The sequence below is a fragment of the Lepisosteus platostomus genome, chromosome 7 (genome assembly GCF_059453375.1).
Source record: "Lepisosteus platostomus isolate fLepPlt1 chromosome 7, fLepPlt1.hap1, whole genome shotgun sequence".
NCBI classification, from domain to species: domain Eukaryota; kingdom Metazoa; phylum Chordata; class Actinopteri; order Semionotiformes; family Lepisosteidae; genus Lepisosteus; species Lepisosteus platostomus.
The window spans coordinates 51500138-51523787 of record NC_142617.1 but is presented as its reverse complement, the minus strand read 5'-3'; the positions used below and the strand labels follow the sequence as shown (position 1 = coordinate 51523787).

Here is a 23650-nt window from a genome sequence, read left to right as displayed (position 1 = left end):
GGGTGACCTCAGTAGGAAAGCTTTTAATCATTCAAGCAAAATTGCCACTACATCCTGCTTAAATGACCTTGGTTCATGGAAAATGCTGGAGTGACAAGCAAAATGCTTTAGCATGATGAAGCAGCTGGGATTTTTTCCAGGGAGTTTTAAAAGCAAGTGTTTCATCTTTAGAAAAGGGTCTGTTTGGTTTATTTCAGAAATTCATTAGATCTCTATAGGGTTGCAGATTAGGAAGACCTGAAAAACCTGGAGACCCCTCTTTGGCTTCCCAGAACCAGTTCATGCAGCCTTAAATGAACTGGAGTTCCTTCAGGGAAAGGAAAAAGTGTCACAGGAGAATGCAGGATGGAGAAGCTGTGGGATAATGGAAAAGTCCATCACCTCACTTGTTAAATCAGCAGCACGCGGCCTTGCTATGTGTATATGTGGGATTCAGTTCAACAGCATGTGTTTCCAATAATAAAACTAGAGATTTTATTCCTCTTTCTGTAATCATATTAAGCAGGTTTGACCCTGAGGCACAGTGAGGTATATGTGCTACAGTCTGCTCCCTTGGCATCCTTTCTTTCATCTATAAAGATTGTGAACTTGTTAAAGGGAAGCAAGTCATGTCATATTGCTGTACATTCAAAGTGACATTCAGACATCTATAGATAGCGAGAAGGAGGTTGGATGCAGGATAGCTAACCATTTTAAAATGTTTTGACTTGAAATTGACTCACATTTCTGGATTTTCTCATAACAGTCAAGTATTTTACTTTTCACTTCAGCACTTTCCTCATATTAAGACCATTTAATCAAGATGTGACAGTAATTTTGTTTGAGAGAACAAATATTTTCCAGCTGAGTTCGCACTGTTTTGAACACCTGATAATACAGGTTCTCATGAAACATTCAGAAGTCTTTACGATGACCAGCCATCAGTGGGAGGGACCAGTATCTCTCCTGAATGTAGATTAGAAACTGGAAATCCTTCAAAAACCTACAGTTTGTCAGATAATAGTAGTGTAAATTCTTGGTCTGCAGTCATAGTAACACGTCTCAGTGTGCAAGAGCCTGTTACAGAAGGTAATGTATGTCGTTGCAACCTAAACACTGTCGGATTCTTCTGTGACAGGAGACCCAGTTTGTTGACGTAATGCAGTTTGGTGTTGTCTAGGGAGAGGCCCTGTGTATGTTCTGGACCCACAATTGACCGTCATTGCATGCTGGCAGTTACAGGAGCTGTACTTGTCGTTCCTTGTATTAGCCACCTGGCTGACCGCATGTTTCGTACCCCAGAGCCACTTCATCCTGGAGGGGGCGTTAGAGATTTCAGACCGCTGGCAAAATGCACGGTTCGGCTCCTCCCTGGCCCCCATTCCAGACCTCAATGCTGATTCCTATAACGAGGTGGTGGTGGGTGCACCACTGGAGGACGACCATCGGGGGGCAATATACATCTTCTTTGGCCAGCAGGACCAGATACAGCGGGAATATAAGCAGGTGAAACCAACGGCTTAATGTGTCTCTCCTCTCCAGGAACAGCCTAGGCTTTCCCATTCTGATGACTAAATGTTTTTACCTTAATCATTTATATACTCTTCAACAGCAGACTCTATTATTTAATTAAGCACCTGTTAAGTAATTGTTGAAAGGATGGCATAGCTTAGTGGGTAAGCCTCCGATTGTGGGTTCAAGTCCCCTCTGCAGATACTGCTCTTGCACTCTTGAGCAAAGAGCATTATCCTGGTGGCTCTAGTCCTCCCAGATACTGAGGTGTGAACCAGCATTGCCATGGGTAAACCCCACAATGGTTGGCCATCACATCTTTAGGGGGAGCCTCTGCTTAATGCTTCAGTAACCAAAGCGAGGTCAGGCCCAATGAGCCACTGTGCTGTGGTTCAGATTTTGTCTAAGTAACTGTTAACTGGAACAGAGTACTGTAATGGAAAGAACTCACAGTAGTTAAAATGGTCATCTTGACTCTGATCCCTTTTAAGATGACAAATCCAAACTTCATTAGAAAGCTTATTTGCTAAATTGCTCAATGATGGCATTTGTTTCAGCTCTGGAGAAAGCTCCCCCACAGCCTGATGGACTGGACCTATCGATAGGAGCACAACTGGCCAGACTGTGTCCAGTTTGCGTCATGTAAATAATTAATTTGTAAAGTTCCATGACAGGTTGCAGACCCACTGAAAACAGCATGTCTCTCTTCCCCGTCAGCGGATCGCAGCAGCAGATCTCTCCCACAGCCTGATGTATTTTGGCCGCAGCATTCATGGGAGGATGGACCTGAATGAGGATGGGCTGGTGGACTTGGCAGTAGGCTCTCTGGGTGCTGTTGTGTTGCTCTGGTGTGTGAACCCCTTATTAACAGAGGGCTCTATGATATCTGTATATTGTCATTGACAGTCTTGCCACCATCTAGCCTGATGTCATCAGATCTCAGACATTAAGGAAGGCTGGGTCTGGTCAGTCCTAGAATGACAAACCAAAGTGTTGTGCCAAATAGTGTTGCTTGACCAGTAGGTGGTTTCCCTCTAAACCACAATTTTCAAACCAGTGACTTGACTTGGTACAATCAACAGTACACTAAAGTGAAGTTATCCCTAACTTCAATTTAAGATTGTAGTTGCTGGTGAAGAACAGCTGGTGTACAGTACATCTTCACTCGCATTTGAGAAGTGAATGAAGTTAATGGCCTCCTACCCCTATTTCTGAAACTCTTTAGTACCCTTTGAAATTTAAAGTCTTATTATTAATTAGTAGTAGTTATTATTAGTAGTTTAGTAGACTACATATTATTATTACTAGTCTATTAAGTAATTATTTTACCATGTGCTGTTACAACAGCTTCACAGTGTGACATCTCTCTCCAGGCAATTTTCTGGAGCATAAATAACTTTAGCAATACAGTATGATATTCTATTTTTTTTAATTTGAAGCTCAGGAGCCTGTGCACCTCCAATATACTTCCAAGGATAGTTTCCTTGTGCTCAGGAAGTGCATCAGAATTATAAAACAATACTGCCATAACACAGATGTTTTCACAACAGGATTGTCTTGTCAAGAGAAGGGTCTACAGCAACACTGGACAACACTAGTTTTTTTTTAATCAGAGAGTTATTAATGCCTGGCTGTGGAGGCAGATGTACTGAGATATATGAAAAAACACTAAATAAATACTTAATTGGAAACAGAATAGTAGACAAGTAGAAATAATGTTCTGTTTTCATGGTGTCCTTATGTAAAGCTGATAGCAAAATTACTATTAGTAGTACTATTACCTCCATATACAAGTTGTATAGAGGGCGGTGTGGTGGCTCTGTGGCTAAGGATCTGTGCCTGTGGCTGGAAGGTTGCCGGCTCAAATCCTGTGGCCGGCAGAGGAATCCTACTCCGTTGGGCCCCTGAGCAAGGCCCTTAACCCCAGCTGCTCCAGGGGCGCTGTATAAATGGCTGACCCTGCGCTCTGACCCCAGGCTTCTCTCTCCCCATCTGTGTGTCTCATGGAGACATTTGCGAAAAGGCAAATTCCTAAAGCCAGAAATTGTATATGGCCAATAAAGTGATCTTATCTTATAAAGGTGTCATGTGTTATTTTGTGAAGTGAGCAGTCAGGGTCTTCATTAGATAATATAAAGGCCAGTTATTTCAAATGCTTTCTTTCTGTCGGTAGGTCACGCAGTGTCGTTCAGATTCATGCCGTTGTCAAGTTTGAGCCCCACAAGGTCAATATCTTCAACAAGGACTGCCGAAGGGGTGGCAAAGATGTCACCTGCATGTCAGCCATCGTCTGCCTCAATGTCACTGCCAAGTCCCCCGTCGCACCCACACAGGAAGTAGGTAAGCCCTGAGCCTGACGCTGCCCGCATTAGTCACATGGGAAGATCGGCCAGCGAGCTTCCCTTTGATCAGCTGCGCATTCTGCTGCTATATTTGAGTTTCCTTTTCCTCGGTCTGTCCCAGAAAGGATGAGATTTCCCCGCCTCCTTCTTGAGCTGTTCCAGGTTTAAAAGGCCAGTGCCTGTAAACCAGTGTCAGGTGTTCAATCTTTCAAAGTCTCAACTTAAAATATACAGCCTAAATAAACCAAACAAAATGTTATTCTGCGCTGGTACAGTTTGTTAATGGGGCATTATTTCCAAATGAATCTGAAACAGATAAAACTACTATGTGATAAGAGTTTCTTGTTTCCCTGAAATTATTTTTTATAAAATTAAAAACTTTTAAAGCAAAATTGTCTGGATATAGATGTCATGCAAAATATCATCTTAGCAAAATAAACGCTGGTAAAAGGTTTATGGGATAAAGAAACAGAAATCATGTTGTCACCTCTTTGATAAGGCTCAAATAGAAAAGTGTATTTGCAAAAGGCACAACTTCATTATATTTTGGGTGGGTGGCCTCTGTAGTGAGTGAAGTTCAAAGACATGCAAATCCAAGAAAAAAATGAAACAAGATGGAGCCAGCAAGATTCATCAGAAAGTGGCAATGTTATAAGCATTGAAGTTTTTTGGAGCAGTTTATTAAATATTCTTGGAAATCCATTCCTGATTTAATGAGAAGAGCAAACACTATTCAGAAGTTTCCAAATGCAGCTCTTGGAACACAGTTTGAGATGCTCAGATAATGCAGTAAACCTAAAATAATATTTCAGATCGTCATATAGAACTTTTCACCTCTTACGTATTAATACCTGCGAATTCTGGCACTGAAAGTTTAAAATGATTAGGTGCAAGACTTAATTTTTTGTCATTTCAGTATCTGGATAATAACCTGTAGTCAGACAGCACTGACTGCAACTGCCAAAACTATAATCAGTGCCCCATCTATTCAAGGGGTGTGAATGTCATTTGGCAGTGGGAATTTAGGCATAAAGTGGATTCAGTCATTGCTATCCATTGCTAACCAAAAATAATCAAGCCAAATATCTTGATAAACGACCACAGTGCTAACCATCCCTATCCTGATCTTCAAGTGCCCTGGCTCATACATTGCCTCAGAAGTGGCACTGGAACATTTTTTCATGGCACAGCTTCTTTTGACTACAATACATATGTTTAAACTATCTATGGCAGTTTATTTCTTTAATATATTTTTATTGCTTTCTTGCTTGAAATGCCAGGGCTAACTAATCAGCAATAGCGCCACTAGCACTCTCAAAAGCCTTTGTGAAATTACCCTACAAAGAAAAAGGCACAGCTGCCACAGCTCTTTGCCCTGAGGCCCAGGCAAGGAACTGGCTGCTGTATTATGGTAGCAATTCCCCAGTGGGAAATTAAATGTTTGGTGATGACCCATGTCCTTTATGATTGCACCTCAGTGTTAAACTTTGAATTACTTCTGCTCCAGGTTAAGAGTAATGAGTGTGTTTCACACCACACACTACACCACAGCATTTAGCCTAGAATTCTTAAAGATGTATTTTTCTGTTCACTGATTTCTGAGAAATGTCCCTCCTGGCAAATCCTTCTTCGCTCCCTGATGCTCAGACAGGAGAAATCAGAAGTAGAAATTGACTGCAATAGCAAACAGTGGAGCACATTTCTTTCATATTCCTATTGTCGTGTCTGCCTATAATTTTTGTCAGATGTGCAGGTCAGAAGTTCACAGTGTTCAGCCGATTATAATGGAAACCACTTCTCTAATGTGCTAAGCCTCGGGGTAGATAACTCTTTATAGTACTGTGTTCTTTTGGACTGCTTGTAGTTAGTTTTATCTGTAAAACTGAGTAGCTTTTAACTGTGTCAGCTTTCCCTCTCTCTCTGTGTCTGGCCTGTTTCTCATCACCCGCTTATTGTCCGGTATCTCCTCCGATATCAGACTGTAAAATTAGAGACAACATTTGCTGCTGGTTTACTGTAAGGCCAGCAGTGTGCTTTTTGTACAAAATGTTTGGACTGTGTTCAAATAAACGAGGAGAATTAAGCAGACAAAGCTAAAGACCTTGGAAATGCATTTTTTCCGTTTTTATTCCGTATCCTGTTTTTGGAAATTACCTTGGTTAGAGCATGATACAGAACTATAAATCACAGGAAAAACACATTGAAAAACATACAGTAGAGAGAAAAAGAAACAGATTATGTGCTCTCACTGTCTGGAGACCAGTTTATTGTGGAAAAAATGTCTGACCTGTAAGACAGATAATTTAATTAGCTGTAATCAATCATCCTCCTGCAAGAAAGTCAATGCCAAAATATAACAAGTGACTATCCGACTATAAAACTGAGTCTTTTGGAATGATAAATACTTCATTCATCTCCCCACATCATTGTTCAATGTAACTGATAAGAGTCTTTGTTTCATTTTAATTGAATGAAAAAGTGCCTCTCTAACAGAATTCAGTATTTCATGGTAGTGCGCTTTGGAGGGTTTGAACTCTGTAGATACAGGATAACACCCACTGTACTGAAAATGTTCAATTCTTCACAGCAGTGAAGTACAGTGTCAACATTGAGGAGCGGAGATACACACCGCGTGCCATCCTGGATGACAATGACAGACAGCAGCCCCAGAACCTCACCTTGCTCCTGGGAGAGGAGTCCTGTGAGCACATATACTTCCATGTCCTGGTAAGTACAGGGCACTCAGACACAGGCCTCCCTGTGGACTTTAGTCTATGCGTTTGGCACAAACAGTTCCTGCATTGCTTGGTTAGTTGGCATTTAATATAATTTTATCATTGAAGTCTTGGCTATACCAGAATCCTGACTGTAATCGACAACCTGGCGTATGAGTGTCTCTGACTGATATTACATACACTGAGAAATCACTCTTCTTGGAAACAGAGACACAGATGTTGATCTCTGAACTTTACTTGCATCAGTAAAACAGCAGGACATTTTTATTCTGATTTGTCCTAAAGGTCCCTCAAAGCATGACTTAAAGCTTAATGGCAACAGAGCATTGTTATTCTTTGTGAATGAATCCAATTCACTAATCTGCTTTACCGGGATGGTGTCACAGTGAGTCCACCTTTAGGGACACTCTGAAGAAATGCACTGTTTCCTGGTTGCAAGTAGAGGTGAGGGTTAAAAACCAGAGCAGGTGCTGTAATGCGATGTACAGAATGTCCAATACAATAGTCAGTCCTACAGGAGAGTGGTTGGCACAGTGCAGTACTATCGAGATGGGCTTTAGCTGTCACAGATGTACAGTGAAGTAGTTCAGGTGGGTAGCTGCATCGTGGGCTGCAAAGTCATAGATTTATTCCATGCTGAAAATGAAGAAAGAAAACACAAGGTTTTGGCTGTGGATCTTTCTTCGGGTGTAAGATGTAGAGTGACTGGTGTTTCAGTACCAGTGCAGTGCCTTTTCAGGACCCCTAATCATTGCTTTTCTGCAGGATACCATGGATTATGGCCGCCCCATCATCTTCACTGTGGAGTTCGGAATGGTGGAGTCCAGAGAGGGACCAGTGTTGGATGACACCTGGCCAACCACACTAAGGACAGAGGTTGGTGCATCTGCATGTCCTCAATGAAACAGACAAGCACAGCAGCATGTCAGCTCTGTTCTAGCAACAAAGCTGTTCGACACCACAGTCAGACCAGTCACAGATGGGCCCGAGGATGGCTTGGAACAGGAAGCCTGTGTTGTAAGTCTGCACACTATTGAAATAAATAATGAACATATGTAGAGTTTGCGGTCAGACCCTAGATTTGAACAACTGCCCCAGTCCATTTCTGGGTGCCCAATTCACACAATATAAGCAGATGCCAAACCCACCACACCAAAAGGCCAGTCCCATGCCTTGGGGAGTTTAAATACTTTTGTGAGTCCCAGAGGAGTGAAGATGCCCTGACAGACACATTTTACATTACGAGACCTGTTGTTTTGTCATGAATTACAATGGGAATGGGAATAGGAATAGGAATAAGAATAAAAATAAGAATAATTCTGGACGCTCCAATCAAAGCGCTTTACAAGCAATGGGGAATGCTGTCCACCACCATAATGTGTAGCAGCCAAAGTGTGCCAGTACGCTCAACACACATCAGCTATATCCCTGAACCCCTCTGTTTATGGCGGCGCGTATGGACGCAGCGGCTTCATTAGCTCTACTGCACCTGAGTGACTAATGAGAAACACTTTTCATTATACTATGCACCTGTGTAAGTTTAATGAGAATAAAGTTGAATTGAATTGAATTGAATTCTCTGTCTCTCGCTCTGTGCAGCTGCCATTCTGGAATGGCTGTGATGAGGATGACCACTGTGTCCCTGACCTGGTCCTGCAAAGCCGCGTGGACCTCCTGGAGAGCAGGTAAGGGGGCCACAAACTGAAGATGTACAAGATTCAGTTGAAATTAAAGAAGAAACATTCTGTGACACCTAAAATGATTCAGACTGCAGTATGAAGGGAGTCTTATTTCTTTCTCCCCATGTTCTCTCATAGACCAAATAAACCCGTTGGCGATAAGCCATTTGGTACCTACAGTATAACGCATGTGTATTCCTGAGATATATCTTCATATAGATGCGTATATGACTGTTTGCTGTTTGGTGGTCTTCTGTAGGTCTGAGGGAGTCTGATGCTCTCCTCTCCTCTCTCTCCAGGAAGTACTGCGAGATGGCGGTTCAGGCTGGGGGGCCGCTTTGTCGGAAACAGGGGGGAGCGTGGGGTGCGGAGCGGGTAGTGGAGGCGGCGCGGAGGAGGCTGCTCGTGGATGCACGGCTGGACAACCGCGGGGAGAATGCGTACAGCACCGTGCTCAACATCTCCTTCACCCCCAACCTGCGCTTCTCCAGCCTCATCGTCAAGGTGAGGGCCGCCATCTCGGAACTGCGTGGCCCTCCTGGTTTACAGTGGGAACCCGGGGGCCTTTGCTGCTGGTCAATGCATTCAGGACTTTTCCTCCCATCCAGTTACAAAACTGGATCGCGCTCAAACAGGCGGTGCGTTGCACAGCCGTGATCTGGGACACTCGAAAGAATAAACGTTGTTACGTGGAGGCAGGGTGGAGATGAGAGATGTCTGTGCCTCTGGGCGAATGGAGCGAATGTTAAATCATTCAGATCAGGGACAGTCAAACGCCAGGTCATCTACTCCACTGCAGTACAGGATTCTGGCACAGCCAGGACTTCTGTTCTAGTTTTTGACCGAAGGTCTTGACACAGTGGTAATGTAAGGCCCCTCAAGTACAGATATTGATTTAAGCCACCAAGAAACAGAATGTGCAATGAACAGTAGAAGAAGGTGTAGTATTCCAGGACCAGCAGAGAGGGCTATTGTGTTTGCAGAAGCGTTCTGGCAGCCCTTCACTGTCCTGGCAATGGGGTCTCTTTCAGGACAACTCAGAAATCAAGATCGAGTGTGGCAGTGAGGACAGGTGGAAACACGAGAGGTCCTGCAACGTCAGCGCCCCGTTTCTCCGCTCACAGGCCCAGGTGAGAGCTTTGGGGCTGGACCGGTGCCTGGCCGTCTTAAAATGGGTTGATCTGATGCAGAGAGCACCATCAATACAACCACATCTGTCTCGTTACTAGAATGGCTTCATTTGCCTGCCCCAGTTGTGCTTTTTCTCACTGTTTTCAAAGGTCGTCAAGTCTCTGTGCTCGCAGCCATTCTGAGCCTTGATTCATGGCCCTTTCCTTCTTGCTTCAGCCCACCTGCCCACTGTCAAAAGAAGTCCTGCTTCAGTTCAGTTCTCCAGCCTCCCCAGCTCTCTGCAGTCTGTGTTCGCAGTAAATTTTACAAGCGCTGTTTGTCTGAGTTATGGACAGTGAAAACAGCTCAATCTTAGTTTGAGACCATTCACAGGATGTGGCAGGGATGAAATATGCTGTTCCCAGCAGACAGTGAGGCCTGATATCATGGTCATAAATAACTGATAAGTATGAGGCTCATGGGGGAAGCTGGGCCCATGGGTGAGGCTTTTTGAATGGGCAGCAGAGTTCACCTTGCTCTGTGGGAGACAGGACAGCTACACATGGATGTGATTACTGCCTGTCCTGAGCCCAGACCCAGACTGTAGATTGTAGATCCAGACTTGTCAGACCAGAACTAAGTTACTGCTCTAGATCAGTGACTCCTCTGTTGTTTTGGCTTCCATTCCAAATGTAAGTTACTGAGGACATTTACCTGTCTTAATTTGGCATTTACCTATACACCCACGTGAACAGCATTTGAAGACAACTGAAACGGTGTCAATGAGTCAATTATTAGTTCAATTAAGGGTCTAATTACGCAGTTGAGAGCTCAGGTACTGCAGAATCAAGAAGCAGCAGGGAACCTTCAGATCCAAGGGTGTGTACCACTGCTCTAGATCCCATGTGATTAATTGCAGAGCAATGTAAAACTTAAGGTAAACTCCTCCACAAAAGCAATGATTTCTGCAGCATTAAGAGATCTGAGAGCTTTTACACAAAGGGCTGTTAGACTAAGATATGTGGAATTGAACCCCCTGTATTGTCCTAGTCAATGTCATTGTTAAGGACATTTAACCTCTACCCACCACTGCCTGGTTGATCACCAATGAAACTCCTTCCCTTCAAATCACCTCCAGAGAACCAGCAACCTAGATTTAGTCATTTCCAATTTTAGTGCTGGAACGCTGCACGTGAAATTGGATTATTGTTTTACTTCATTCCCTGGGAATATGAAACCGATTGCCTGGTAAAAGAATTAGTCTTCAGTAGTTGTTTAAGCCATTGACCTGAAGTTGTCTCAGTAATACCGCTGTGCTGGAAAGCAGCTCTCTCTCTCCGTGAAACATGCCTTAATGCTGAAATTTTTATTTAAGCAGCAAAATCTCTCCAGAGAGAATTGTTTTATTTTCCATTCTGACAGCCTGAGCGCAGAGACACAGAGTCGTACCAGAACCCTGCAGCATGACTGTTTCAACCCCCACCCCACCAGCAGGGCTGAGGATCCAAGATTAAAGTTAACTGTCCCCCAGGGAAGCTCAATAAACGTGCACAGCAGCGTACATACAGTATATGATTTTGGTTAGGCACGATGAGAACTAGCATTCTTCTCAAATACCTAATACATCTTTCCTGGGGAATATGGGAAAACAGCATGGCTCTATTATGAGGAGCCTTGTACTCATATCTGCACTGTGTCTGTATTCTGTGCCATGTGAGCTGTACACATGGAAACCAGTGCCTCATAATGATTTCCCTTGCCTGCTTTACGTGGATCTCTGTACCCTTCCACTACGGTACGACCCGGAAGAGCCAAAGACAGTAAACTGTCTGGTATATGACTGTGAACGCCCAAACAATTCCCCCCTGTCTGTGTCCTGGGGAGATGTGTATCGGTGGAGCTACAGGGCCTTGCTAAAGCACTCCACCCCTTCCAATGATGTCCGATTGTGCTGAATTGGAAAAGCTGCATACACTTTTTTTTAAAATGAATGATTCTGATTAGTAATTGAATGCTCAAACTGAGCGCTTTTATGGGTAAAGACATTACACGTAAGCAAAAACTGCAAAGAAAATTAAAACAATATAACGTGTTGATTGCATACTGTACAGTAGGTATTCACCCCTTTTGTCTTGACAAGGGTCCTTAAGGGTCCTTTAGATTTTTTTTGAATAAGCAGCTGCTGTAATGGCTACAGGCTACATGTATATTTAGATTTTCAGAAAGCTTTCACTAGTTTCTAATAAAGGAGAGTAAATTGCCCCCCCCACACACACCAAAAATAAACTGATGAAGTCTCCATTCAGGGTCATATAATTAGGGAAAGCAGTAAAAGATACAAACTGATCATGTAGTTAAAAGCACAAATTTTAAATCAATGTTATAGTCAAACAGTAAAAACGCCTCCACATTATAAAAGCAATATTGCTTTTCTTTAATGATTCTTGAAAACCTAGAAAACATTCACAGGCTTAAGAACTACTGTGACATGTTGAAAAATCTGCACTTTTGTAGTCTTGACCAAAGTGGACTTCAGAATCAGCAGCGAAAGAGAACCCAAAGACACAAGTGGAAACTAAAGGGAAGAGCATTTCTGTATACAAAGGGTTGTGGGAGTCTGGAATAGGGCACATGCCATATTATTGAAATATACTGACTTCATTCAAAAATCAGCTGAATGAGATCCTCAGATCGGTTTTTATGCCAGAAAGCAAACAAGCCCTCCTCTTTTCTTTAACCATCCGAATGTTCCTATGTCTGTGTTCCCATGGGTTTGGGGATTTGAATATTCTGCCTGTGATCTCTACAGAGTATGGGTGTAATCTGCTTGTGTGCCCTGTAGGGTGGGGAGATTAATCATCCAGCCTGACCAAGACAGAACAAGGAATTCGTCGTTAAAATGTAATCCTTTAGAATCCGTGAATTTAGCGGAGGGTATTGCTGTAGTTTTTTTTCATGCCTGTTGTACATCACAGTGCTCCAGAGTTATGGGAAGCTGTGTGCAGCGCAACAGTGTGCCAGCTGGGAGGCTTCAAGCTGGGGCAGCCCTCCCTCTTCTCAGCAGCCCCTTATCACCATGTCCCTGCAGGGCTCAGGCTCTCCAACACAGGGGATGGTCTGCCTGTGTTTCCCAGCTTTGTGGATGGCACGGCTTTGTATGTGATAGCAAAGAATTGCTGGTATTAGATTAAGCAAGGTGTGTGTAACTACAAGTGACTATGAGGTCTTCCTTTACTCTGTGCCTCAGATACTAATTGCTTAATTGAGAGAATTATTTGGATAAGCTGCCATGCTAGCCCTACAGAGCACTGGGCGAACTCAGCCCTGCTTCTGTTCTTACTTACCGTGAGCATGCTCTTTCTCCCTCTCTCTGGGTTAAATGTTTTGATGTCTCTTGGAGTGTCCATCAGTGGCTCCAGGGAGGGGCCTGGCAGTAAGGAGGCGTGTCTACTGATTCTTTATGGACTGTGGAAAAAGAGCTCTCTTTTATCTCTGTCGCCCAAGTCTAGACAGGAAGCATGGCAGAATCCCCTCTGCAGCGCAGGGAGTCTCGAGTAAGAGGGGTGTAAAATGGCAGTGGTGCTGCTTGTGGGATGTCTGTGGCTCGGTCTTAATCATGACCAAAACAACAAACCGACACTTACACTGCACGCTACTGCTGTCTTCAAAGAGAACGGCCTCACTGCTACAGAGGAGTAGGCACGTACCCAGGAGATTCAGCCCTGTCCTCAGAGGCTGCAGGCTCTTTCTGGTTTTGATTCTTGCTTAGGCTTTCCATTACTTTTCCACTGACGTCATTGTCTCGCATGTGAAGTTTTTAACATTGAATTAAATGTCTTTTTCAGCCTGTCATTTAAAAGATATGCATCAGTCAAGATGCGTTTAGTAAAACACCACTATGGGGGGCTAGGGAAAAGAGCCAAACTGGTCGGCCTAATCTGGTAATAAGACATTTGGAGAATGACGGGATTCAAGGAGCTCCAAGAGATCGGATGATGAAGGGATGTGGGTGGGACAAGCCCGGATCTCCACTGCCCTTGCTGAGTGGAGGTGAACTAAGCAAAAGTTTCGCTGGATTTTATGAGACGTCACCTGGTCATTGGGGCCAAATCTGTGATCTTCCTGTCATGCCAATGTTAATGAGCCCCCGCTGTGTGTGCAGGTGTCTTTCCGCCTGGAATTTGAGTTCAGCCGCTCAGTGTTCCTGGACCACATTCGGATAATCCTGGAGGCCAGCAGGTGAGCTCTCCCGCTTACGGTCCTGTCACTGCCCTCTGCTTAGGTGTAGTACCTGTCCCCTGTTTGGTGTCTCGGTAACTCCGAGTCGCTCTATACAGGGGTGTTTCTGCTCTTCAGCTCAGTCTCCTCACACAAGGCAATCAGGCCATGTCAACAAACAGCTTGTAAAACGGGGTGCACTTAATAGCAAGAACATTTGTAAACAGAACATCTTACAACCAGTAAGTTAGTAATGCAAAGACATGTTTCCATCTAAGACAGTGGTTCTCAAACTACGGTACCGCCAGCTGGTACGCCATATGACTTTGGAACTTCGTTGTGTGCGCTGAAAAATCAGGACGGGTTTTCATATTTTCTATTTTAATACGTGTCGAATACGCAGCCTACGTACTACGATACAGCGCGCGATTATACTTGAGTGGACACAAGAGCTACCATGTATTTCTATTCCATTCTATTGGGATGCGTGCTACGAACGAAAGTGACCGATTGTATTAAAAAACGTTATCCCCAGCAAATAGGGAGATAGGAGAATGTGCGTGATTTTGGAACAATGCCAATGCTGTAAGCACAGGAAAGCATAGAAATGCGTGCTAGGAACGCTGGCAATCTTGTGAGCACGGGAAAGCGTGATATATAACAGAAAAATGTTTAAGAACTGTTCTAGGTTAATTTGAGAAAAATACACCGAGCGTCTCTGTGTTTCGCTCCCATGCGCATGAAATACAAACTTCTTTTAAATTCTGAGACGGACTCCTGAAACGGAAAAGGGGAAAATGCAAGCTTGTGGATTGCTAAAGCAGGTAAGCCCCACACTATTTTCGAAGAACCTTGTTTACCGTTGGCAAAAGAGCTGACACGCATTACAGTATGTGTGGAGAAAAAGCTGCTAAACAGCTCGACCTGCTGCCCCCTCTGAAAGACACAGTCACTCAGAGAATTATTGATATGGCAGATGATATCAAAAGTACGCCGATAGAGCGCTTTAAGATGAGCTGATGCTTTTCACTGCAATTAGAGGAGTCTGTAGATGTCGTGATTTGGCCAATTTGCTCGTTTACGTTAGATACGAGTTTGAGGGTACGTCCCATGAGGACTTTCAGTTCTGTAAGCCGCTACCAACAGGAACTACAGGAGAACACATATTTCAGCTTCTGAGTGAATTTATCGAAGAGAACAGCATCGACTGGATAAAATGCGTCGGAGTTTGTACAGACTGTGCTAGAGCGATGACAAGCCGAAACAGCGGCGTAGTTGCACGAATTAGAGAGGTTGCTTTAGAAATGAATGGACGCAATGCAACATCCACTGCGAGACCTTTGCCGTCAAGAAAATGCCTGACGATTTAAAAATATGTTAGACTCTGTTGTGAATTGTATCAGGGCTCGAAAAATGAATTCACATCTGCTTTGCTCGACTAAACAGGCTCACCCCTCTCGCTGAAATGGTGCTCTTTTATTGTTTATTTTTAATTGTTGTTGTTTCTGTTTTTTTCTGTAAAGCGCTTTGAGAAGCCACCTTTAAAGGCGCTATATCAAATAAAGTTTATTATTATAATATTTATTATATGTGAGTGTGTGCGCGCACGCGTGCTCATGTTGGTCATTGAGAATGTCTGGGGTTCCTATGAGAAGATGACTTGTAGGTGGTACTTGGATGCTTTGATCAGGGGTGGTACTTGGTCCAAAAAGTTTGAGAACCACTGCTCTAAGATGTGGAATCAGACCTTTCAGCTCGTAAGACCAATGTTGATTGACATTGACACTAGAATATATTTCCCAATATGCAGTATTTCCACTGTATGTAAATAGGGGAGAATTGACAAAACTGGCAAGGTTTAAGGGAAGCCTAAGACCCTCAATGGTTAAAGACAAAAATAGTGGTCATTTAAACCAGTTAAGTCATTTAAGGTCCACCTGGAATGACAACTGTAGGATCTTCCATTAGACCACATACAGGAGCAGATGTCCCTGCTTCACTTACTCCTGTTGTTGCTTTTAGAATAAATTGTTTTAAGTTAAGTCGGTAATATTAAGTAAATAATATTATTTGCCCCGTGGTTTTAAAACATGGTACTCCAAAAGGAGGCCAAGGGTCAGTGGTACTGCTTCCCAGAGATCACTTCCAGCTTGGAGTCTGTCTGTGTGGAGTTTGCATGGTCTTTTGTGCATGCGGCACGTTTTTCCAGGTGTTCCGGTCTTCTCCTTCCTCCCAAATACCTGCAGATGACTTGTAACTGTCTGATCCTCTTGCCCTTTCCCAGGAGGAGGGCTGTATTCACAAAACCTGGACCGTCATGCTAAATTAACCATTCTGTTTCCTTATGAGAAAACAACACAACAAATAGGAAGCAACTACAGTAAATACTTAAGGATGCTCATTTCATAGTTACAGAAAGATTTTATTTACTGTTACTGTAGAACATAAGGATTTTGAATTTGTGTTTTCTAGTTTTAAATAAAAAACAAGCTAAAAACTTAAGGCGATATAAATATTTTGTGAATACAACCTAAAGTTTCGAAGAGGATCTCTTGTGGGGGGGGGGGGGGGATTATGTTACATGTACTGGCCATGAACCTTAAGAGAAATAGAATATATTAAGTGCCTGTTTCAATTGAATTATCTCATTTGTGACTCGTCTGGTGTTGCGGTGGTCATCCTATGGTCTCATATTACAGTAGATTAATCATGTGGGCCAGCAGAGGGCGCTGTTGACAATACCAAAATACACTATAGATTAGAGGTAAACTTAATTTTTTTTAATTAACCGTTTATAAATATAAAGTTTCCATATTTGTTTTGTGTATTATTTTTGGCATTCCTTAATTCATTATAACATACTGTTGTTAATTGACTTTTTGTCTCTTCTGCAGTGATGGGGAAGAAAAAACTGTTGGCGACAACATAAATGACATTTTATATCCATTAAAATATGAAGCTGACCTTCTCTTCACAAGGTGCATTTTCTCATCTTCATTTATTATTTTAGACATACAGTATAGGAAGAATTACCAGTAAAGATTTAATTTAGATATATACTTAGTTTGTACCTTTCTCTTAACTTCAAATTAGAATTTTGTAACACGGTGTGTTAAAATGGTATCATGTTGGTGTGGTTGTAAACAGCTTCACAGCTTCAAGGTCCTGGATTTGATTTTAGACTTAGTAGCATTCTATGTGGAGTTTGCATGTTCTCACCCAGTATTTTCCAGGGTTCCTTCACTATTCGCCTTAAGAGAACAGGGAAAGTACAGGAAATTTATAAATGGTCACTCTCCGCAATTACAAATTTGAATGCAGCATGATTTATTTTATGTTATTTACAACATCTGTTTTTGTCTTCATGTGACTTGTTTGATTGTGTTTGGCTTGGACTATAACCAGTCGAAAAACAGATGCAGCCTCTAGCGTTTCAGTGACCACTAAGCTGTAAGCTTTTCAAAGCCAGCCTACTGTCTTTCGCTGCTGTCCAGAGCTCACCTCCACTCCCATCTCGTCTTTAACCAGGGACTCCAGCCCCTCCCGCTACGAGATCAAAGCCGACCGCTCCCTGGACACTCACAGCGGTCACCTTCCCCACTTCAACTTCACCTTCCAGGTAGACCCAGAGAGAAGCTACATCATGGCCACAGTGAAGGACTTTCCGACTACATTTTCTGTCCTGTAGATCAGTGTTTCTCAGCCCCTTTCACGCCAGGGTCCAGCTCGCTGGGCTGCTCCTCCTTTGATACTGACGTGACCCGTAGCAGGAATACGGCTCAATCTGAGCGTTACTGCAGGCCCGGGGCAGGGACCGGTCAGCACTGATTCAGGGAACGGGACTGGTCAGCAGGCCGGGAAGTGAACTGTAGATGCTCCGCTTCTCTGAAGTAAAAAGAATTCATAGCAAATTCTCCAGAGTGTCTCAGTGAAGAGTTAAAATGGCAAAGTTGAAGTGAAAAGTTCACTGGCTTTTTCGATGTTATGAAAATATGCCAGATGTGGTGGACGTAGAGCACTTTGTTCTGAAGTGACTGACATTAATATATTTTTAGTTTTAGAAAACAAATGGGAACCTGAATATGTGAGGGTTTTTAAAAACAAGTCCACATTTCGCTCTTTCTTTCTGAAATGCAGATACAGAATTTGGGCTTTTATCCGTTGAGAGACTTGCAGTTGACGATTGAGATCCCGGAAGTTACGAAAAGCGGAAACCGGCTTTTGCGGATGAGCAGTTTCCACATCGATCAGGTGAGGCACCGCTAGACCGAGGAGGAGCGTCGTGTCAGGAATGCTAGGCGCCGCGCCTGTGGCATTCTAGCAAAGCCCGACTGCTGTGTTTTTAAAAAATCTATAAGCACTGTATAGCTTTCGTGCAGGTCAGAAAATGAAATTAGAAGAGACGGCATTTTAATTATACTGCTGTGGTTGTGAGATGATGAAGTCATTCTTCTGTAATCTGTGTGAAGTGTGTGTGCCCGGAGCGTGTGTCTGTGCCCTGACAGTTCCTGGTTTTTATCAGACAGAAGGCACAGACTGCATCACCCCCAGCCACATGGCTCTGAGCAGGACTTCCTTCGAAGACCTCTCCCGCTACCCACAACTGGTAAAGCTTGAGATCTGTGAAGCGTTTCTTGTCCGTTCACACATTTCAGTACTTTCAGTTTACCTGCCTCTCTTACTGCTGTTATTTTCCAGTCAGTTTCTATTAAATATATCATTGGATATCGGTAGCCAGATAGCTTTATATGTCACATATACATTAAAATAATGCATTACGTACTGCTGTACTTCTCTTCTTGAAATAAAATGCCTACCTCCTTACTGATTTACAGTTTTAAAAATATTAAAAGTTGCCCAGGAACCATGGTTCCAGCCTCTTTCTATGAATATTCTTCAAAGTCAAAGCCACTGATCGTTCACAGTTGTTTCCACCTCCAATCCCTGATCATTGTCTGTCCTGCCCATTTCCCAGAATCACTCCAACACCATGACGATTCCGATCAGCTGCAGACTTGGCATTCCTGCCAGCACAGTGGTCAACATCCGCATCCAGGGGATCCTCCACACCGATTCACTCCGCACAGTGAGTTGCCTGCTTCCTCAGGGGCGCCCTCTGCTGCCCAGGGCAGAAACTGCAGCCCCGCCCACCTCAGATACTCATCGGTACGGCACAGGTTCAGAGCTGCACAGAGCAGACCACATTTCTGAAGGCCTCATGTGCAGCCTGCAAAGCCTGACTCAGATGCTCACATACAGCACTGTCTTTTCCAGACATGTTTGAAAAACTGGTTTATAAGAAAGAGATTGTTTTAAGATGACAAAGCTCTGCAACTCCATTTTATGACACTGCTGATGATTCTTTTTGTATTATGAACCAGTTTCGGCTGTTCATTACAACTTTATTTTTTGCTTGCTAGGTGAAATTCAAGTCGCTGGAGCTTGTGACAACTGCCACAATAAAGCTGGACCTGTCCAGCCCGATGTTCATGCACGAGGAGAAACCAGTTCGCCAAGTGAGTAGAGAGCTGAGCTGCTGACATTAAGCTGCAGAGCCTGTCTGAGTGGGAAAGCACACAGAGCTCTGGCTGAGCTTAAGGACCAGGAGGACCAACAGTCTAGACAAGGGAGGTCTGAATTGACTAAAATAGCTATATACTGCCACCTGCAGGTGGAATTTCATGTGACATTTCCCCCAATAGAATAAAGCGGATTTCAGACGTCAATAAAACCTTTACTGTCAAATATCTGGGCACTGTGAGCAGCTCTCTGACAGCGATATATTTCGGTAATTACAATTGGGAAAATAGAATGGATCAGTTATTTTTTTTAAATAATTTAGATAACATTTCCCAGCCTTTTCTTTTAAATTTTAAAGAAAAACATTCACTGCACTGGAATTTGGCAGAGATTTGTGTTGGGACTGAAAGTGCTGCAGATTCTGTGCAGGCAGGGTTACGTCGTTCTGTCTGTCTGCTCTGCTGCGCTCATGGTCAGACGAGCGTGGAGCAGCCTAGCGCTTGGTGAGCTCGCAGTTTCTAAACCACGCCCCACGTTCTCCTCATCTCCGCAGATAATCCTGGAGATCAGAAAAGAGGAAGATTACAGAATCCCGATCTGGATTATCATCGGGAGCACGCTGGGGGGGCTGCTGCTCCTAGCCCTGCTGATCCTGGCATTGTGGAAGGTGAGCACCTGGAGCTCTGTGCCGGGAGCCGTCCTGCCTCACCGTGAGGACTCCGTTCACTTCAGTTCAAACGCCGCTAACCTCTGGGGGAAATGTGTTTTACTGCGCAGTCCAATGCAACAACAGTAAAACAAGGGAGACAAACATTACCAACAGAGAAGACAGTACAGCAGCGTCAAAAGAGAAAGGAGAGTTCCTTTACATTGAGAGAGAGGTTGCAGCGGGGTTGAAAGATTTTCTGTCTGTTACTTTTACACCTGGGGACACAGAGGCGTCTCCCATGTGGGAGTAGTGTAAATTCACAAACACGTGCACATGTGTACACATTTCTGGGGGCTTAAAACTCCATACACATCGTCTAGGGCAGTGCCCAGCGTCCTGTGGCATCCATTATTTTTGCACATAGGGATTTTTAAGGGCACTTGGACTAACTGTCTAATATGCTATGAAGAAATTAAAAGTGAAAAAACATTAAAATGATGCTTGACTGTTAGAGGAATCCTACTCCGTTGGGCCCCTGAGCAAGGGCCTTAACCCCATCTGCTCCAGGGGCTGACCCTGCGCTCTGACCCCCAGCTTCACTCTGTGTCTATGTGTCTCATGGAGAGCAAGCTGGAGCATGCGAAAAGACAAATTCCTAATGCAAGAAATTGTATAGGGCCAATAAAGTCATCTTAAATTACCTGATCTGTAAATCTCTATAACATTCTCAGTGGGGCTAGCCTATTGTTTTCACAGGAAAGCTTGCAATCCGTGCTCCAGATAATATTTTTCACACTTCAGCCCAAGGTCAAACACTGTAAGGCCGTGGGAAGGTTTTGGCTCACTTTGTGCGCTGGCCTGATGCAATCAAGGTCTTCGTAGTGCACGATGATAAATGGGTTTCAAAGCTAATGTTTCTAGCCAACATCGCTATAAATGAAACCTCAAGCTCAAGAGCAAACTGTTATGTCTCTTTTCAGAACGTGGAAGGCAGTTCTTGCAAAATTTGCCATTTTCTCTAGGAATATTGACACCTCAATTCTACATTATTCACAGCATCTTATTGGACATTCAAATATTGTACAGTTCATGATGCTGAGATTGGAATGTATATGCCAGAACTGGCATCGGAATTTGATCAGGATTTCAGCAAATCTGACATTTTCACCCTATTGTATATTTTCTTTTCTGATAAACCTCCTAGACAACTGTGAAACCAGCAACGTGGATTCCTCGGTTTTTCAGTGGATGAGTGTTGTGGATTTTTTAAATGCACTGCAGAAAAATTAGCTCCAAGTTCGATATTCACTGAGTTTACATTTTTTGGGAACTTCTATAGCACCATAACGAAACCTCCTAGAGAAGTCAAAAGTCTTACATTGTATTACGGGTGATGTGTGATATTTGTTTCCACAACTTTCACTTGATCATTTAAGCGCCTATTTATTATCACAATGGTCTTGATTTGGGATTTTTTTTTTCAGCATTCGACATACTGTACCTGTGTGTGGTCACACAAAGTCAGCTCTTTGTCCCTGCTGTAGCCAGTTAACTGAATACTCAGAGGCTTGCATGCCGCTTAAAGAGTGAAAAGTGTAAAGCAAGGGCAAGGATCACACTACATGGTGATGATTCATTTTAGACAGTATTTTAATATTCATTTTGTTCATTAAGTGAACCGGAAGTAGAGCTATTATTGACATTTAACGAGTATCCGTAGCACGCAAAGCCATAAAAACAAGTGCCAACTCTGGGCACACCCCTTCTGAAAGCTTGCCCAACACTGATCGCGGTTGTGCTTCGGTCTTTACTGGGCCCTGCACCCCCTGCCCTGTTGTGTGACTGCGCCCTGCTCACTGCCGTCTCCCGGTCCTTCCCCAGCTGGGATTCTTCCAGAGGAGGAAGCGGGGCAAGGAGGCCGAGCAGGAGGCCAACGGGAAAGTAATGGAGGAGCGGTAACCCTGGGCCGTGAGGACAGCCTGCCATCACTCCCTCCACCCCGCTGAAGCACCTTCCCGTACAGAGGCGGCGGAGCACGTCTGGGGACTCAGCCTGGCCGTCAGACACCGGTGGGACCCTCACGCCCGCCGGGCCCACCCGTGTCAGAACAGCTGCACCCCTGAGCCCCCTTTCCTCCGGTTTCCCCCACGGACTGGCCCTGCCCTTGGGGCCAGATGTGAGCAAAGCATGGACCTCCCTACCTCGCACCACCCCCACATCCGGACAGGCAGTACTGTTTAGGGACACGTTAGCCGGTGTGCGCCCCACACTTTCCCCAGAGAGGAGGCTGCAGGTTTGAACTGGTTCCTGGTGAAGTCAGGCAGTCTGAATGATGACAGCAGCACCCCTGATTCACAATCACAAACGTACCTGGTTTTCTTTTCACCCTTATTTTACTTAGGATTCTAGGTTTTTAATATACGATATTGTGCTAAACCAAAGTGTTTTCATCCACGTGGCTAACTGCAGGGCAGAAGTCCTGGGCGGTCACGCGGCGCTCCAGCCTGGCTCGTGGTGCTCTTGCAGGCGAGTTTCACAGGGACATTCCTGCCAGTCACTTTGCTGCCCTCCTGTGCTTCAGAGGCATAGATCACGATTCAGGCACCACTGTGAACTGCATCCCAGCGACACAGGTGCAACTGCCACAAACTGTTCAATTAACATGTTAACCCAATGAGCAGCTTATATGACTTTATAGACTTTTTTTTTTAAGGACTTCTGTTAAACTGTCCCAGAAAATTGTATGTTCTTTTAATCACAGTATCTCAGTATTCAAATGCACTTTTTTTTATCTTGTAAAATGAAAAACTTGAATTTTGTAAATAGGCTCACACATCTTTCCTATGATAGCCTGGTCACCAGATTGCTGTACACAGCTTTAGGAATATGGCTTTTCCCCTGTAACTAGTGGCATAGCTGTACCATTTTTAATGCAGAGCCTTGGGCTTTCTTTTAAATGTTTTGTATCTGAACATCTGAACAAATAGCCTTCTTTGAAGGGTATGCACACTGTACAGTCCTAGCAGTGAGGTTCAGTCACTCTATGAGTGTGTCCAGAGTCATTTTGTTTTAAATTTTTAAAACAATTTTGGACACACTAATTTTCTATTTTATTAAACCCTTATGTGAACTAATAGTTTACTTAAACACTCTTAAAAGGTTGAAGGGTTTTATAAGAAACATATATTTGAAGCCTGCAGCCCTTTAAGTGCAGAACTCACAATGTAAATCCGTGAAATGACATACTTTTTGCAGCTGAGCAAACAAAATCTTACAGTCAGGGCTCAGAGGACTGAATCTGGGAGACTGTACTGGGATTTGCTGGTTGAGAAAGGACAGACTGGATATCCCAGGACATGCAAGACAGACCAACGACAGAAGAGCACCATGCCGAACAGTGCAGTAAGGTCTAACAGCCCAGACAGCCTGCTGGTAGATTACTATACGTTCAAGTCTAGTTTCTGAATGCTTACAGAAGACTTGTACAGTCAACACATCAGGGCAGGGAGAGGAAAGACCCTGCCTCGTCTGTAATATATGCATTTTGCCATCTATGCAATAAGGTTTGTAAATATGTTAATTATTTAGAATAAAAAAACCTGAGTCTTTATTTGTGCAAGTGTTACTGACGCTTACAGCACGCAGCGCAGCGGAACAGGCCAGACGATCACTCCACGTCACACACAGAGCGGCCCTCGGCCAGCCCACAAGTCCAGCACCTCGCAAAATACGGCCAAGCTGGGAGAACAGAAGGGGGTTTTCATCTCCCGCATGTGCAGAGAGCTTGGCAGGACGCGGGGGATTTTAGGCATCGCGGAGGACGGGAGCCGAACGGAAGGCAGGCGACTTGGCTCAGCAATGCAACCTCAGACTGCTCTCGTCTGGGGAGGGGGAATAAAACAAACG

The 23650-nt window shown here is 43.9% G+C and overlaps 1 protein-coding gene across 5 annotated transcripts in view; it reads left to right on the top strand.

Moving 5' to 3' along the window:
• LOC148659160 (integrin alpha-11-like) overlaps nt 1-23354 on the top strand; it is a 59778-nt gene extending 36424 nt beyond the window's left edge. For 4 of the 5 annotated variants that reach the window (XM_088641103.1, XM_088641100.1, XM_088641101.1 and 1 more), the window contains 17 exons: nt 1282-1485; nt 2209-2339; nt 3665-3831; nt 6421-6560; nt 7334-7444; nt 8168-8253; nt 8547-8751; nt 9279-9377; nt 13520-13596; nt 16470-16553; nt 17104-17194; nt 17713-17826; nt 18098-18181; nt 18551-18661; nt 18996-19091; nt 19649-19762; nt 21626-23354. In XM_088641103.1, coding sequence (XP_088497229.1) covers nt 1282-1485; nt 2209-2339; nt 3665-3831; nt 6421-6560; nt 7334-7444; nt 8168-8253; nt 8547-8751; nt 9279-9377; nt 13520-13596; nt 16470-16553; nt 17104-17194; nt 17713-17826; nt 18098-18181; nt 18551-18661; nt 18996-19091; nt 19649-19762; nt 21626-21703 — 1992 coding nt within the window. In that variant the 3' untranslated portion in view covers nt 21704-23354. The remainder of the gene's footprint in view (nt 1-1281; nt 1486-2208; nt 2340-3664; nt 3832-6420; nt 6561-7333; nt 7445-8167; nt 8254-8546; nt 8752-9278; nt 9378-13519; nt 13597-16469; nt 16554-17103; nt 17195-17712; nt 17827-18097; nt 18182-18550; nt 18662-18995; nt 19092-19648; nt 19763-21625) is intronic. The other variant, XM_088641104.1, reaches the window with a different exon arrangement.
• Nucleotides 23355-23650: the final 296 nt, after the last annotated feature.